This window comes from Anneissia japonica, unplaced genomic scaffold, assembly GCF_011630105.1.
Source record: "Anneissia japonica isolate Jap-2015-1 unplaced genomic scaffold, ASM1163010v1 scaffold287577_len299045_cov155, whole genome shotgun sequence".
NCBI classification, from domain to species: domain Eukaryota; kingdom Metazoa; phylum Echinodermata; class Crinoidea; order Comatulida; family Comatulidae; genus Anneissia; species Anneissia japonica.
In genome coordinates, this window is record NW_022686369.1 from 124,069 (window position 1) to 142,246 (window position 18,178).

The following is an 18,178-nucleotide window of genomic DNA, read 5'->3' on the forward strand; positions in this document are numbered from 1 at the left end:
AATCTGAATCTGTCACTGAAATACTCATCATAAAATGTTTTTTAAAATTATCTTGGTAATCATAATTATGCCTGCTTATATATTTCGTACAAACCAACATTCATAAAAATAATGATTTATTATCTACTGATTAGTATGTACAGTACGGTACATTTAAAATCAATCAAGAGGTTTTCCCTTTTCACCTCTTTTTGAATTTCACTTTTGTGCAAGTAGTATTGTGACTACACTATTGTGATATAGAAGATTGGTGAAAAGTGGGGAGGGACAATTGATATGAATATCCCCCTACTTTGAAAAGTGGGGACACATGTCCCCCCCTTGTCCCCTACCGATTGACGCCCATGCCTGTCAGATGTCAGAGTAATTAATAATTCAATTGTACGATTACGTATTTAAGCTGATTAATATATATTTTTTTCAACTATGCTGAAACCAAAGTCAAAAAATAAATTTCATTGTAAACTACATAATTGACAATAAAATATCTATTCTTAATATACACACCTTACCAATGACAGCGTCTTCATGAATTTGCTTTCAATCCATTTGTTCTTTTGTCTTTCTGTATTTTATGCTAGCGTGAACAAACTAAAAAATATAGAAGTAGTGCTGGCCTTATGGGGTCGTCAGTGTATACTGGGAAAATAATTGACTCTTGTTTTCTTCTTCTAGTTCATGGCAGCCAATGGTAATAGAGCTGCGAAAGCTAAATATGAATTATGTGTACCGCCCTCCTACAAGCGGCCAGCGGAAAGCGATTGCCAGTGAGTGTTAATATATCAATTCACTATTATAGGCCTACAGTAATGTTCATAGCTAAATGCAGTTTCTTATATCTCGAGGCCACCTTTGTGACCTGAAAATCTAATTGGTCTCTGAGTTCACTTCCGTGGTTTTAAACAATGGTTATAACATACCAAAATAAATTCTTGTCATTTGATTAGTGGATTTTATATCATGCTACATTGGTTATTTACACAATATTGTCATTCATCCTGAAAATATTGTCCCATCTGTGAATTTCTTTCCATTTATTTTGTCATATTGCACACCTCCACCTAATATTGTACCTCTGGTATTCATTTTTGTACAGGGGCATTTTTGTACAGGGACATTTTGCCCAGGGACATTTTGCCCACTCTTTACTTTTGAGAAATGAAATTATGAATTATGAATACCAAGTATTCATTGGTTAAATTGAGATGTACTGTTCCATTCTGAAGAAAGGTAGACCTAACTTTTTTATTCATAAAATATCAAATATTGTAACAAATTTGAAGCTGACTATTTTTTTTTGTGTAGATATATCTACCGATTGGAAGAAAGGTAGTCTTAACTTTATTTTTCATAAAATATCAAATGACAAGGATCTATTTTAGATGTGTTATAAAATAAATAATGATTGTTTTGTATTCATGCAATGTGAAGAATATTTTTATTTGTTGTCATTGAAAGATCGACTGTTCAATGCAACGAATGTTAAAAGTTGAAATTTGTACGTTAATTGAGAATCACATCTGCCATTGTTTCTTTGCTTAAGGGTTCTACGTGAACAGTGGATCCGTGCTAAATATGAGCGCCATGAATTTATGGATGTAGATAAGCAAACGTATTTGTCTGGACACAAGACAGGCTACCTGTGGAAACGAGGCAAGGACGACAGCAAATATCAGAGCCGATTGTTCGTGCTATCAGAAGAGGAAAATGTAATCAAATACTATAATAAGCAAGATGTAAGTAAACATTAAATAAAGAATATATTTTAATAATATTAATTTTTTTAGTTCCAATTGAGTAATCAATTTATAGTAAAATTGTTAACTTACATTTACCACCACATAATAATACTAAAATATTCATTACTCATATTATACAGGTCCAATGAAAGGCCCCGCCAATAAATGACCAACTCCAATTATAAACTACCTCTAATTAAATGCCACCTTTTTGTAATCCCAAAATTAATCTCTTATCAAATAATATTTTTTAAAGGTCAAGGCTGCTAAAGACGGTCATGAAAACCCTAGTCCGAAAATGGTCTTTAATTGGAGGGAGACATTTATACTCTGTCAATCTAACAGACCACTGTTTTGATCTACTGTAAAATTATATGATATGGTGTTCAATGCAACTTTTGAAAGAAATAATGGTTCCAAAGGCTTCTATTTTCTATAGTGTCCGAAATAACTTACTGTACAATAATTTCTTTATCAGTCACCTTGTTTTATTTATATGTATACTTTAATTATACTGCTAGTTACAGCGGTGGCCAGTTGCTCACTGATGTGATCAAATACATTATTACGTGTGTGTATCAGCTGCGTGTATAAGAATTATTTGCTAGTACGCGCACTAATACGCTTCTGTACGATGAATATATTGATTGTGGTTGATGAAGTTGGGTCTATATGTAGGTCTAATGTCATTAAATAGAATAAAGTGTTAACCTTATGAAGAATTATTTCAGTGTTACTGTAACTTGTCTTTTCAGTTCTTTTAAGTCAGTTACCTTGTTGTAACTCATTCATAACCACGTCTTTCTATCCCTAGCCTAGATGATGTAGGCCTTATTCATATTCGCCAACACTGTAGAGCCAGTGTTAGGTTTGTTCATTCAGAGCTAGGAATAACAACAAAATATTCATTGTGATGTAAAACAACAGTTTTAAGCCTTTTGCACATGTGACGTGATGCAAAAAATACCAGGCATTATATCGAATTAGGAAAATTAAGATTAATAGGAAAATTCTGTGGAAGTAAACACAATGATTTCATGACTGACAATGCATTTTAAAATTGTTCTAAAAGGATTACAAATTCTTTATTGTAAAACATACTTATTCAAAAATAATACAATAAATTCAAGATATTTAACAATAAAGAGCTGGAAAAAGGTTGTATTTCTAGGTCTACTGTAGTTTATGACTGAACTAAAAGTCAACAATAGAATAAAGACACTCCCACAAATCCACCAACTTTGTATTAAAAATGGCACCTCTGGCATGAGGTGATCAGTTTTGAACCATAAAGCTCCATGGTATAATACAACTGCTATGCACAGTAGGTACTATGTTGAAGATTCTTTGAATGAGGACAAGGCAAAATCTTGTGTTTGTCTTACTATATTACAGTAATTTTTCTTTAACCTTCAGTCACTCCCAATAGTGTACCCTCATCTAATAGTCAAAATAACTTCCTCAAACATTATCCAAGGACAGCTATAATTATTTAGTTATCATAACATACAGTACTTCTATTTCCTTTTTAACAAATAATATTCCATGAAATATCCAAGTAAACAATTTTTTTTGTTGGTTATATATTGTATGTACTACATAATTGTAATTTCTTCATGCAAAAGTGTAAAAGCTCATGAAAAAACTATTTAATAACATTTTTAATTACAAATACTATTACAGACATACTTTTATCGTTTGTCAGACTTTACATTTTTTTCATCATCATCATTCATCATTTTTTCCATTTCACCATGGAATAAATGACATAAATAAATTAAACTTAAATTGTGTGTAGTTATTAAACATAATTTTATTTCCTTAACATAAATAATAATTCCATGAAATATCCAAGTAAAATCTTGAACATTTTGTTTGTTTGCTGTCATTTGTATGTATTGCATAATTGTAATTTCTTCATGCAAAAGTGTAAAAACTCATGAAAAAAACTATTTAATAACATATTTAATTACAAATACTGATACAGACATACTTTTATTGTTTGTCAGACTTCACATTTTTTAATTTCACCATGGAATAAATTACTTAAATAAATTCAGAGTATGCAATACAAAATATACAAATTTGTAATAATTTAATAACTAACATTAATATAAAAATACCAATTAAACAGTACTATTAAAAACTAAAATTATTTAAACTACTATACATTTGCTACATCTCATATTTTAAGACCATTTTGGAGCTCACTGTAGCATGTAGAGAGGTGAGTCGAATGGCCGAGCGGTTTAGGCAGGGGCTCTGCAACCTACAGCCATAATATCGCCTGTGGTTCTGGTGGTGGAACAAGTCTTCTCGGAAAGGACTATAAACCGTAGGCTCGGTGTACACAATTGGTTCAAACTATGCACTATAAAGAACCCAGTACATCTTTCAAGACGAGTAGGGGTTACCCCAGCCTACTGGTCCATACAGCCCCTGTTAACCTGCGCTTACGGATCATTAGGTCCTTTTCAGGATGTTTCATTGATACGCTGAAAAGCACATTGATATGCTGAAAACTAATACTTGTGTGTTTTTTTTATGGTTTCTCTTAAAAAGTTTTTGCCATATTTTTGGATTATCTGTATGAACATATGAATACTGATGTACTACTGATACTACAGTATACATTTCCATTAGTATGAGGAAGTGGGCAGGCTAAATTCAAGTTTAGTTCAGAAAATTAAATCTGATAATAGGCTACATTTAATGTTAAGCCCTCAGATAATGTATTGAACTGTAAACATGATGCAAAAGTTACTTCTCAACCTAGTTAAATATGGACAAGCCTGTTTAGTGACAAATATGTTCATAAAAGTGTGAACATGAATGTAATATTTTGAAGATTTGCATGGCGAGGTATAATAATATATATTAATGCTTGCAGTACACCACATAGGTACTTCTGAAAAGAACTGTTGTTGGTTGAGAATGTCTCAACGTTTCAATTGAGTTGCTTCAATTGTCTTCAGGAGAATAATATCTAGAAAATACTTGAGTAGTGAGACTTCCTGCTGATTGGTGGAAAACTAAACAATAGCTATAGTAGCCCTATATAACATAAAATGTAATAATAATGTAGGAAGTTCTACCTCCTGGACAGTTGTGGTGCCTGGATTGTCCCAAAAGGAGGCCTATAGTTAGCTTTCCCGATAATTGGGTCTTGCACCAAAAATGTTCTTTTTCTTTTATGATCTGATGATTTGTGGTAGCGGAGTGTTCAATTCAGGTATTAAGTAGTTTACAGTTCACATCTTTGTGGCTCATGGACTTTTCTTATTTTCTAGTCAATAATATAGTATTATAATAGGAAGTTAACATGCTCTACTTCATTTATAGACAATCATTAAAGATGGTAGCTATCAATAGACCATCTGTGTATAACATTGACATATAGTATTACAAACAAGGTTGACATAAATGACAATTGAAATAACAAATTTATTTATTTATTTATTTCTATACTTCTTATTATCTCCTAATACAAAAAGATATGTTAAAAATATGTTCATACTCTACAGTAAGTAAAATAATTAAATTGAATTAGTGAATCTAAAAAGAATTGAATTATATTTCTTAATAAAATATTATATTGATTTATGCAGCCCATGAAATTTGGAAAAACTTAGGTCGGCAATAAAATATTACATTGATTTATGCAGCCCATGAAATTTGGAAAAACTTAGGTCGGCAAATTTTGCCGACCTTAAATCTCTGAGGTCGGCAGCCTCGGCAATCTTTTACTACCCAGGCCTCTATCGATTTTTCCGAACGCTTGACCTTACATTGTCATTTACAGATTGTGATTTTGTTAATTTCTCTATTAAATTAATATATTGCTGGTGAAAGAATGGTCGTACTTGTATTAATTTAATAGTGTAGTATAATACATATATTTTACATAAGAAAATCGCTGAATAAATTTTGTTTTAGCGTTCGTTTTATCGTTATCTTTGGCATGGGAAATATTCACTTTCGTAAAAGCTACTATCGTATCATCACAGGCTGCTTTTAAAACTGCCTATGCATGTCCATGCGCATGCCCAGAATGATCTATTCGGGATTTTCCACACATGTACAGTACTTGTCAGTAGTGAAGTCACTCTACGATCGTGATTGCCTTTAAACGGACGGTAGGATTAGGCCTACAATATGTTGAATTTTGTTGTTTTTAAATAATAAACAATGTTTTAAATATGATGATAATACTGTAAAATGAAGACAAATAGTAGATTTAGATAAGCACGATTTACGCGGCCCACGTGGCTTCAATTGGGCGATGTTGAAGGCCTTGGCTGGCTAGCGTCATTCCTACCTACAGGCCTAGCCTACCAAATGACAAGGCGAGAAAGACAAGACGATTGTACAAAAATCGTACGTTCTGCATGCTTATTATAAATAGTTATTGTACAAACAAATCTGTTTTATGAACCACCAATTTCCTTGGTTTGATGAAGTACATGAAATTTAGTGTCTGCAGCCTGTTTCAGTAAAGGTTTTTGACTTTGCAAGCAGTGTTTGAAGCAAAGAAATCTAGGACTAGGTCGGCAAAAAATTGCCGTCCTCTAGCAATTCTGGCTCGGCAATATGGTCGGCAATTGCCGATTGCCGATGTGAAATTCATGGGCTGTTTATAATGACAAGGTTCACATATTTTAGTCGTAATGCTAGTTGAAGTTTGTTTTAAGAATACAAAATGACGTAATTTTGGAGATTTAGGTCAAACTACAACTGAAGTTCTTTTTTTAAAAAAAAACACCAGTTGTTAAACTTCTGCAATAAGTGGCTTGACCAAACAAAGCAATTTTAAGTTTGGTCCATAGTTAACATCCTTCTTTAATAATGTAAAGAACTTATAGAGACCCAATTTTTATAATGATATTGGAGAAGGATATTTATTGCCATGTGGCATTATTACAATATCAGAATGCATTGTTTACTAAATTGTTAAAATACTTAGGGTTTTAGAAAATCTATTTTAAGTCCCAGTATCCTAGAAATATTGCAAGAAAAATGATGTAATTTTATAAAAATTCCCTACTTCAATATTCAAAGTGGCTTTGATAATTGTCTATTTAAACTACCACTTGTAACATAGTACTTGTAATATTTATAGTACAACTTCTCATGATGATAGATGTCTTGCAGTGGTGGATCCAGGAATTTTAAATAAGGGACCAGGAAGGATCTTTCAAAGATGGAGAGACTATACCACTTCAACCCCACCATGGTTGGGGCTGAGGTATTACAAATGATTATGGCACCTGTAGATGGCAGGAAATGGCACTCCCAGATTTGAATATAATTCTCTTATTATCTCCTTTTTTTTCTTTCTTTTTTTTTGTGTGGTGTGTAGCCAGCTGGGCCCCACTCCTCATAAATAATAATAATAATAGTCTAATCATGGAGGAATAAGTTTTCCTTTATTTATATAGCGCAAATAACGAGGTCTATGCGCTTGGGACTAGATGTTGCACTTTTCAATCACTTTCTCCTCCCCAGAGGGTCTCTTCATGTTCGCCGCAGCCTGTAAACCGGCGCACTTTCATCTGTCCACGACAGGGGCCGAGTGAACCAGTACACCGGGGTAACCCCCTACTCATCTCGAAAGATGTACTGGGTTCTTTAAAGTGCACATGAGCATTTGTGTACACTTAGCCTACGGTTTATAGTCCTTATCCGAGAAGACTTGTTCCGCCACCAGAACTATAGGAGCGAGCCGGCCGCGAATCCGTGCCGGTATTGTTGGCTATGATCACGGTGCCCCTGCCTTAACCGCTTGGCCATTTGGCTCCTAGAGTTCAAAGTTGGAGGTATAAAAATAGATTTTTAAACCTCCATGATTCAAGCAATGCTTTCAAGTATTTATTACGCTACAAGGAATTTTTCCCAGAAATCTAAAAATAACCAAATCCGTTTTTAATAGTAGACTAATGATACATGAAAGGGAATCTATGTTTTTGAAAATGAAGTAATTGTTTGGAGATTTGCATAATGGATAGAAGTAACAATGAACAATTTTGCAGTTCATCACAAATATTTGTGTTCTGATAAGGATTGTAATGTGTTATGTTATTCTCATGATGATGATTGAAGCCACTCATCAAAACAAAAAACAGTATTTATCATTAATTTTACCTAATATACCTAATGTGATGTAATACTGTACAATGCTAGCTATGGAATAAATATAACTAGTTGAAAACAACTCTCCCTGTACTATTTACAACTCTCAAACATTTGTATAGAGCTGATTTTATTTGTATCAATATCAATTACTGTAAAACTTCTAATAAAAAAAAAAACACAGTACTCTATTATTTGGTGAGCCACTTCAAATGTTTGTCTTTAATAATGACCAACTACTTTAATATTATCCCAGTGGGTTTATTATTAGAATGTTATTACAGTATACAGAATTACAACCCTACAAATGACAGTAATTTTGCGTTTAAGCTTGTCCAAAATACAGTACCCAATTTTATTTGACTAAAAGCTCGACATGCCTAGTTAATACGGTCATGACGACATTATATCATGACTATATATGGGCATATTGCAACATTTTGTGTCAAGGATAATCTGGGTAAAACTTCATATGTTGTTTTCATACCTTCTTGTTTTGAGTAAAATAAAATACAGGTCTCCCTCCAATTAAAGACCATTTTTGGGACTGGGGTTTTCATGGTCTTTAGCAGCTTTGGTCTCTAATTAGAATAATAAAAGTTTAAAGACAGTTTGTTAATGTGTACTATTTTTTAGGGGAATTTTTTATTGAACGCTTTTTAACTAATCTAGAATCTATGTACGAGGTATTCCTGTATAATAACCCATATTATTATGTCCTGCACTAAACAGCAAAGAAATAGTGACCCAGGGTTTCTGTTATATGTCTAAATTTGAAAAAAAACATGTGGCATGCCTATATATGGTCATAATGATATCATATCATGACCATATATAGTCACATCATGAGCATACATGGGCATACAACAGTTTCTCTGTGACAGTATGGACGGTGAATTATACTACTTTGAGACACAAGATTTGCAATTCATTGTTGACAACTAGGAGTGTTTAAATTGTGACGATCTTTTTAGTGTTTGTTCATGTTTCAACTCAAATAATAGGGAGTTTTTGATTACACAATGCAGTAGAATCTAGAACGATGTCACTAATATTTCATCTGTGCATGCGAGAAATTTCTCCTCGTCATGTGGATTCTAAGACGTAGGTTTGACCAAATCCATGTTGTGCAGAGAACATAGGATGGTCACGCATGAGTGAACTCGTTTTAAAGTCTCATCGTTATGCAACGTTCAAGCTCCCTATTAAAGGTTGTACTGACCGGCATGATTAATTTGGTGTCAAATTTATTCACATAAAATTATCACCAAAGATAAAATTTTAATTAGTGAACACCTTCCTTGTCCTATGCCCTGTCTACATTAACAAACTATTGTGTGGCCATATACTGTATAGACATGATGCACCTTTAAGTCATCATGTGATGTCATAATGACCATATTTATACTTGTCAAGGCTTTACATGGGCAAAGATTTACTTGTCTTTCCTAGTTTGTTTTACCTGTCGATAAAACAAATTTTAACATGCCTATTTTTTTTTTCTGATAACATTGTACCTAATTTTATAATCTTCTAATCTAAAGTCTTGCATAATCCACAGAAACTTGAAAGCTCATCAGGGAACATCTATTTTTCTCCACATTTTTAATTCTAAATTTGATATGAATTTGGCATTTTATATACCATGTATTTTGATACTTTTTAAAAATATAATAAAATACATAAGGCAGTGACATAAACTATCAAATGATCAAGTACATGGGAAAATAGAAATCATTGTGTACTGCCCTTTAGTTTACAATAAGTGATTCAACATTGTAGACCATATCCTTGTTTATATAATATCTAAGCATACACTGTACTGCATTATTAATTTCCTTAAACTTTATATAGATTATGATTAAGATTAAATTTTTACTATTGCCATCACAATTGATTTCATGAAAGCAGTTTACAGTATTTTTTTCATTTGAGGAACATTGTATTTATAAGTGATTTTCTCTGGTTCAGTAAAAGGAATGTGATAGGCTAATGTTTTCCTGGTCATAATTTATGTTGCTAGGCTATACCTGGGAATTCCCCTAGAAATTTCAAAATTTTGGGCTAATTGCAAACATGATTTGTATTCGTACCACCACATCAGAAAAAAAAAATACATATGGTGCCAGGCCTGGAAAAAATATTTTGGTGCCTGGGACCATGAAAATTATCTTGATCAAATGCCTCCTGCACCAAATGTTATCTTTAAACTACTATAACTAAACAGTAGTACATTTAGTTGTTTTGGAGCAAGCATAAATATCAAATTTAATTACCAGTATGCATTAAGTTGTGATGTGTAACAAAAAAAAAAATTTTTTTTCTAAAATGATGGGTTCAATGCCTCCGACGGCCAGTCGAGCAGTCACGCACCTTTTTCCAGCCCTGTATGGCGCTATAATATTTTGTAACTACGATGATGATGGTTGTTTTACGGAATTCAGGATCTGGCACTATAATATTACCTCGGCCAAAATGGGTTATGTATTCACCACTGTCTATCTGCCTGTTAGCAAGATTACACAAAAACTAATGAATGGATCATCATAAAATTTAGGGGAATGGTATATAATAATTGAAGAAAGACACTATTCAATTTTTGGAAGAAAAGGTCAAGGTCACAGAAATTCAATGTGTTTACCCTTGACGATTAAAAGAAAAAAATGGCATCTCCCATCATATTCAGGCACAAGCCAGAGGTATAATGTACGATGGCAATTCCATTATTTTCTTGAGGGTATGCTGCAGCACTCAAGAAAGTGATGTGCCCGAATATTCAACCACAGGGCGGAAAATAATGCTATTGCCAATCATCCACGGCCTGCATATTGTTGGTATACGCATATGGTTGATGTATGCACTCTACGTAGTCACTGTTCTAGTTATAATTATAATAATGAGTAAATGATATTTTTTCTCGGAAGGCTAAGGAACCAAAGGCTGCTATTAAGCTATCCAATTTAAATGCCGTGTTTGTTCCTGATAAGATTGGAAATCCCAATGGACTTCAGATATCTTGGGTAAAAGAGGGCCAAACGCGTAACATCTATCTCTATACTGACGATGGAAAGGTAAGAAATTTATAGGCTTTAAAATAATCCTAGATTTCACAATTTGTTTATTTTCTATGTCCATACTATTACTACATTTGTACAACAAGGCCTCTAAGCCCTTCCAACGGGGTGTGTGCAGGTGAAGCATGGTCCCCCCCCAAAAAAAAATTATGCATGTTGTGGCAAAATGGCTAAGTTGTAGCAATAATTGAAATTCAAGTTATTGGTATTTTCAGATACCTGACTATGTGATCTTTAAAATGAGGGGTCATTTATTCATCTTGGACATTTCAAGCCTAAGTTATTGGAAAATGAAAGTGCAGTAATACTCTTAGAGTCAAGATAAACATGATTTTGAGTAATTGCCTTTCTAAGTTATTTGTGTATACAGTACATTGTTTAGTAGAATGAACTTTCAAAATAACTGTAAATAAACAATTTGTTGACTACTTTCAGAACTAATATTTTGGGACATAATTAATAAGACATTAATGATCTTTAGTGAAAAACAAATTTGGATTTTTAGGCAATGTTTTCAGCTCCCATATTTTATAGCTCATTTATTCAATACTGGACTGTGCAACAACTTACCCATTTTGCCACGACATGCCTCAAATACTTACATACCCAGTCAAGCCCCTTCCCCCATTGAAAATATTTGAAGCAAATAAAATCATATCAGTAGTTAAAAATCACCTCATGTTACCTACTGTAATCAACAATCTCAGATGTGTATAAGAGACAGAAGTTGTGATGTGTAACAAAAAAAAAAATTTTTTTTCTAAAATGATGGGTTCATTGAAGGGTGCTAACTCGGTGATTTTTAACTACTTGCAATTAATTTTTTTGGGGGGGGGCGACCCTAACTACTGTCACACCCCATCAAGGGGGCCCCCATTTCAAGACTTCTAAATATGCCACTGAGCCCTTGACCTCTAGTAAGAATTCCATAATGCTGCAGTTAGTAATCAACATTAGAACCTACTAGATACCCGCTTGTAATCCTGGGTGAAGAATGGCAGTCCCTCATTGTGCCTTTCATTTAGGCCTAAGGCACAAACGAAAGGCTCAAGGCATTGAAACCCTAATCTAACCTTTCTCTTTTCAGGATATTGTTGAATGGTACAATGCAATTCGCCATGCCAATTACAACCGTCTAAAAGTTGCATATCCTGGAACCCCAGATGAGGAGGTATGTGTTATTTAAGCCAGGCACCCACTGAATCGGCTGATGACTGTTTTTTAAACTGCCATCTGTATTTTAAACTTTCAATATTACGCTGTTCTAGCATAGTACCAATTATTTATTATTATTATTTATTCTTTCTTTTTACTGGATTGCATTTTCAGTAACGTAGTACTGCTCTTCAAAATGGTCCAGTTACAAAGTACAGTAAAGTAAAAGTAATAATAGTTAAAGTTAACAAAGGAATTAAAAGTCGAAAATGTACAAAGGTAAAAATCTTAACTAAATTAAATTTGAATCAATGGAGATGGAATTTTTGAATTCATTGATATTTTTTTCGGTTGCAGTTTTTCTAATCTGAGCAGGTAAATTATTCCATTGGTTTGGGGCTCTGAATTTGAAAGTTGTTTTACCTTGAACATTTTTCAAGTTTGGTGTTAATAATGTTTTAATACTTTGACTACGGGTGCATTTGGGATGAAGTGAATCATTGAATGCAAATATTGATAATAAATATGATGGTGCTTGACCATTTATACATTTTAAAGTTTCTACTAGTAGAGGTTCCCTCCATCTTTTATTTAGCATGCTCCAATTTAGTACTTTTAATAAATCATGGTGTCATTATATCAGCAGAGAGCAGAACTCTACCTAATCTATTTTGTAATATTTGGAGCATATTTAAATTTTGCTTACTACAATTTGTCCATACAGGACTACAAATCAAAAGTTGTTGTTACAAGAGAATTTGCCAGCATAATAGTTGTATGTGCTTATAGCTGCTCTGTATTCGAGTGGCTTAGGAAACTATCATAGTCATTCAACTAGGATGAATGATTAACTTAAAGGGAAATCATTCCTAAAAGTTATACAATTTCATCCTCACTTTTTCACTCTACACTGCTTTGTGAAGCCTTCCAGCTATTTTTGATATGGGTATACTCAAGACAATTCAACATTAGGACGCACATCTCGGGACATCATAGGGTTTAACTCTGGCATCGACATTCTATGCATCACGCGCCCCTACACGCTTGACTGAACACGCCTTGATCGTCACAAAAACCAAAGCAGCCAAACCATAATTAATCGTCAGCGTGTGACAAATTACCCACGTGCGTGCCATGATAATCGCGCTTAGTGCGGTGATTACAAAGGTCTAATGATTCTTTGCAATAACATTAGACTGAAATTATATTTGTTACTTCGACGTTATTTTACCGATGAAAGGGTTGTTTGTTGGTTCATGAGACTCAGTTTTGCATCTACTCAAATATTCGTTTTGTGCACCATAGCCCAACATTGTCAAACTGACAGTTTAATGTTACATAAGAACATGAAATTTTATAATAATCGGAAATATCGTAAATTTTTGTTTGCTATAACTTTTCATTTTGTTGGTCAATTTTCACGAATCAAATTGTAGTTTATAGAAGCACTGAACAAGCTTGTGGTCAAAAGAAATCAGATATAACATACATTGCAAAGTACCCAAAATTAATGAAATAGTAACTAACACCATATGCACACATAGACTAATAATTGACGGCTGTACTCGCAAATATTATCGGATTGTCAATACCACAATAAAGATCAAAGGAATATACGCATGCACTACTGTATGTTTGCGAGTGGAGATGTGTGTCCTGCTTTTAAATTGACTTAGTATACTCTTGCATAAGCTGGAATTTCTTTTTTCTTGCAGTTGAGGTCACAGCTGAGTCGTGACTTCCACAAGGAGGGTTGGCTGTGTAAGACTGGACCCAAGGGCAGTGAGGCCTACCGCAAGAGATGGATGACCCTGGATGGCAGAAGACTTCTTTACTTTGCGGAACCACTGGTGAGATATTAAAATGAATTTGGGGAGATGAGTTAGAATTTTGCTTGTGGGATTTTGGATGGTTGTATGATATTTTTGGGGACACTCATGAGAGACTGTGGACCCCTATTGTGTTCATATACAATAATAATAATAATAATAATAATAATAATAATAATAATAATAATAATAATTATTGTTATTGTTATTGTTATTGTTATTATTATTATTATTACAATAATACTATAATAATAATAATAGCGTAGTAATTTGTTTTTATATTTATCACTTGTTAGATGTGAATTTATTGTTGGTGGTTGTATAATATTTTTGGGACACTCATGAGAGACCCCTATTGTGTTCATACACAATAATAATAATAATAATAATAATAGCGTGGTAATTTGTTTTTATATTCATCTCTTGTTAGATGTGAATTTATTTAGCAAACCTGCTGCCCGCCAATATTGATGATTTTAAATATACAATTTTTTTTGGGGGGAAAATAATGCATCCGCCCCCCCACGAAACAAATGAAAATTTCAGAAAAATTAAAGTTTTTCTTTATTTTTATTATGCCCACTTCTGCCTTGACATCTCAAAAAATAAGATATGTATTTCTTCCTAATTATATAAATTAAAGCATTTAACTATCCCATTACTACACTGTTTACATTTACCAGTCAAATGTTATTTTTATTTCTCCTCCATATGGATGTTTTGGCAAAACCATTTACTAAATAAGATAACAAAATTTTATTTTTATTTTTTTTCCACCCTCCTCTGGTGATCTTTTTAAAAATAAGTTTGCGAAACAAGTTATAAAAAAGAAGTCTTGCCATATTAAAAAATGTTATTTTTGTAGTTATTTATATTATATATATTAAGCTATTACTATACTGTTTACATTCACCAATGAAATTTAATTTTTAAATTTTTTTTCTGCCCTCCTCTGATAATCTTTTAAAAAATGAATGTCATCATACCCTTACCTCTACAGACGAGATCGCATTTTGTGTTAATTTTTAAATAATTTTCTATTGAAATGTTTCTCTTGTTTGCATAGGACCCAAATCCCAAAGGGGAGGTATTTCTCGGAAACAAGCTTGACGGTTACTTTGTGCGAGATGGTCTCCCACCAGGTAGACAAGAAGAGCCCCCTAACAGCTTCTCTCTCATCACACCTGACCGAGAGTACTACTTCAGTGCTGACAGTTCAGAGGAACAAAAGGCGTGGATGGAAGCTCTGAAAGCGGCCTGTGATAAACCAATGTATCCGCAAGATCAGAAGAATAAACAAGAAAGCAAATTAAAATAGGCAAATGATAATTACGTGATATTTTAAACGAAATGTTAATGAAGTTCTTTCACATATATTTTTTTTTTTTTGACAATTTGCAACTTATGGGTGCAAACAGAATTGACTTAAAGAGTAGAATATTTACAGTAAACAATGCTGAAAGTTTATTTTGAAAATTTAATGCTCTCTTTTAGATTAGTAATAATATGTTAGTGTTATATCGCACATCATGCGAGGACCTCTAGTAGTTTCACATTAACGTACACGGGATCGAGCTGCTATATAACTAATACTCAATTTTATGGGGAATTTTAACCCCTTGAAAATGGTTGCTAATGTCCTGCAAAACGACAGTGTAAATGTACGTAAACAGGTGCCTTTGTGGAACAACGCACATGTTTGTAAGACAAGCGTGTATATAGCTTCTTACAAACATTAAAAAGTATTGTATATTAATTTACATTGTAATCATATAAGGTCAGCATTTCTTATATATAGTGAGAATGTCAGTGTTCCTTATTATTGTAAAAGATGCATCATCATTTTTCTTGGCAATTTCACAATTTTATATGCCATAAACCTTAATACTCCACTCGCTTTATTAATCCACTATATATACAGTTACTCATACTCAGCTTCAAGGCTAATATGGATCCTTAGAATAGCAATGCTATGGTCTTAAAAAATAACATTATAAACGTACAGTATGTAAACATGTACCCTTGTGCGACACAATATTTATATTTTAGGTACAAGCATGTATTCTTGACCTTGTTTAGATTAGTCAGAATTTACGCTGGACACGGGATAGGACCGTTCCATAATGTCACAATTAGTAATCATTGCAGCAGCATTCAAACCTATCTGCTACCTACTATATGTGTACTTGCTTTAATTGGATCGGGTCAATCTCTGAATCCCGATCAATGATAGAGATCCAGATTGCTCTGTTTTGAATTGTTGAAATTGAAATACTCATGCGTATCTATTTAATGAGATCTGTATCAAAGGGTAGGATTCTATATAGTGACTGGTTTGTCACATGTTGTTTGGCATCTACAGTAATATTCTGAGCAGCCCTGCTAGGTGGATATCCAATATGGATTCAGTACCTGTTCTTAGATCAGCCACAAATGGTCTTTTAATCAGAAGCTACGCCACACACTTCCTAAGATGCTTGTAAGAGATACGTGAAAGAATGCACATTCATTAAAAAATTGTTTTGTTTTCGAAGTCTTGTACATTGTTTTTAGCTGCTTAGATTCAGCTTATAATTTTAATAATTAGTTACATTATAAAAAGTATAGTTAATAACTTCTAAGAAAATCCATTTGGCATCAGTGAAAGTATTTTTGTTTTGATTTTGTTTCATTCATTTGGCTTGATGTAAAAAAAGGCATAGCATAATACCTGGTATATGAAAGATTTTAAGGAATGGTTAAAGCTTCGAGTATCAAGATTTGTTTAAAATTTACTTTGTCTTTGCAGTAGATAATTTGCTCAAATAATCGATTATGCATTGTATATAATCAGTTTGTTTTGTGAATGAATATAGTGTGACTTCTTATCAAGCTTGCTCTTGTGAACTGTAATATCTGAAGATATTCTTGTGGTAGATTTTATTACCATTATTTACAATAAAGCTTCTCACAAACATTAAAAATTACTGTATATTAATTTACATTAAGCTCATAAGGTCAGCATTTCTTATCATATGTGACCGGATGTGGCAAAAACCAGCCCTTTGTTGGGAAAATTCAAAATTGAGTTTTTGGTATTTTTAGATTCTGCATGAATTGATGGAAATTGGTTGAGTATTAGTGAAGTTTTGAATATTTATTTCATTGGATATCAGCCATGTAGGTTTTGAGAAAACAGCTTCCAAAGATTTCAAAATCAATAGTGTATTATTAAGATTTGTATTTTAAAATAATTTTAATATACTTTTTAGTTCGATTTAGTGATTGATATTTTGCAGAAATATCCTTCAATATAATTTTGTTTATAAAATGCAAACGACTTAAAATGTCCAATATTTTGTTTCTCAAATGTTTTGGATGCTTGTGCGAAATTAGAAATTGCGACAAACGGCGGGTTTTACCAGTCGCATATATCGTAGCAAGAATGTTATTATTCCTTATATATTGTAAAGAACACACCTTCAATTTGTTTGGCAATTTCACAATTTTAAATTTGATAACAATGATGTAATTTAAATGATTTGGACAGGAATCATGAGTGACAGAAAACAGTATATTATAATCATGGTGAACGTGTCAGGGAATTACAGAACATTCTAAATATTAAAGCAATATTTATATTCAAAATAAATATTATAGCAAACGAATAAAAATAATCAAAACCATTTTGAAAACTTTCAAAAACTATACTGTAGAATAATTTAGTCATCAAAATTTTATTTTGAAACTTAAAAATTAAATATTTCTTTGAACAGTAAATCATAATATAGGGTTTAGAAATTTTTTTCTTTATAAAAACATTTATAAAAAAAAAAAAGGAAAATAGTTTTATTTTTGCAGTGTGTTTATCATATTACATTTATATATTATAATAGCTTATAGTTTTTTATATATAGTCAGTGAGAATTTTATATGCTCCCACCATAGTCTCTTAGCCAGGCCTGGCCTTAGGAATAATAGCCAATATATGCAATACACACAAATAATATGTTTTTTTTTATTAGCATTAAGGTAGGAATTATATAGAGTCTTGCAGATTTATGAAATAGTATACTAGAATTAGTTCAAATATTTGTATAATATTCTATTTCTACGTGATTATACCACCTAATTACATAGTTAATATTTGCTTATATTTAACTGCAGTATTTTGAGGTGTTAGTAGTAAATGTTAATTGCCAACTACCGATGTGGCAAAGACAAGCCAAACAAGTCACTCGTCTCAAATCGTATTTTAGAGATGTAATGACCA

General features: G+C 32.6%; 1 protein-coding gene across 1 annotated transcript in view; it reads left to right on the top strand.

Annotated features, from left to right (window-relative positions):
• The window catches only part of LOC117116847 (arf-GAP with dual PH domain-containing protein 1-like), a 24,650-nt gene extending 7,761 nt beyond the window's left edge, over nucleotides 1–16,889 (top strand). The window contains exons 3-8 of the mRNA XM_033260941.1: nucleotides 676–767; nucleotides 1,544–1,736; nucleotides 10,793–10,939; nucleotides 12,030–12,113; nucleotides 13,813–13,947; nucleotides 14,993–16,889. Coding sequence (XP_033116832.1) covers nucleotides 676–767; nucleotides 1,544–1,736; nucleotides 10,793–10,939; nucleotides 12,030–12,113; nucleotides 13,813–13,947; nucleotides 14,993–15,244 — 903 coding nt within the window. The 3' untranslated portion in view covers nucleotides 15,245–16,889. The remainder of the gene's footprint in view (nucleotides 1–675; nucleotides 768–1,543; nucleotides 1,737–10,792; nucleotides 10,940–12,029; nucleotides 12,114–13,812; nucleotides 13,948–14,992) is intronic.
• Nucleotides 16,890–18,178: the final 1,289 nt, after the last annotated feature.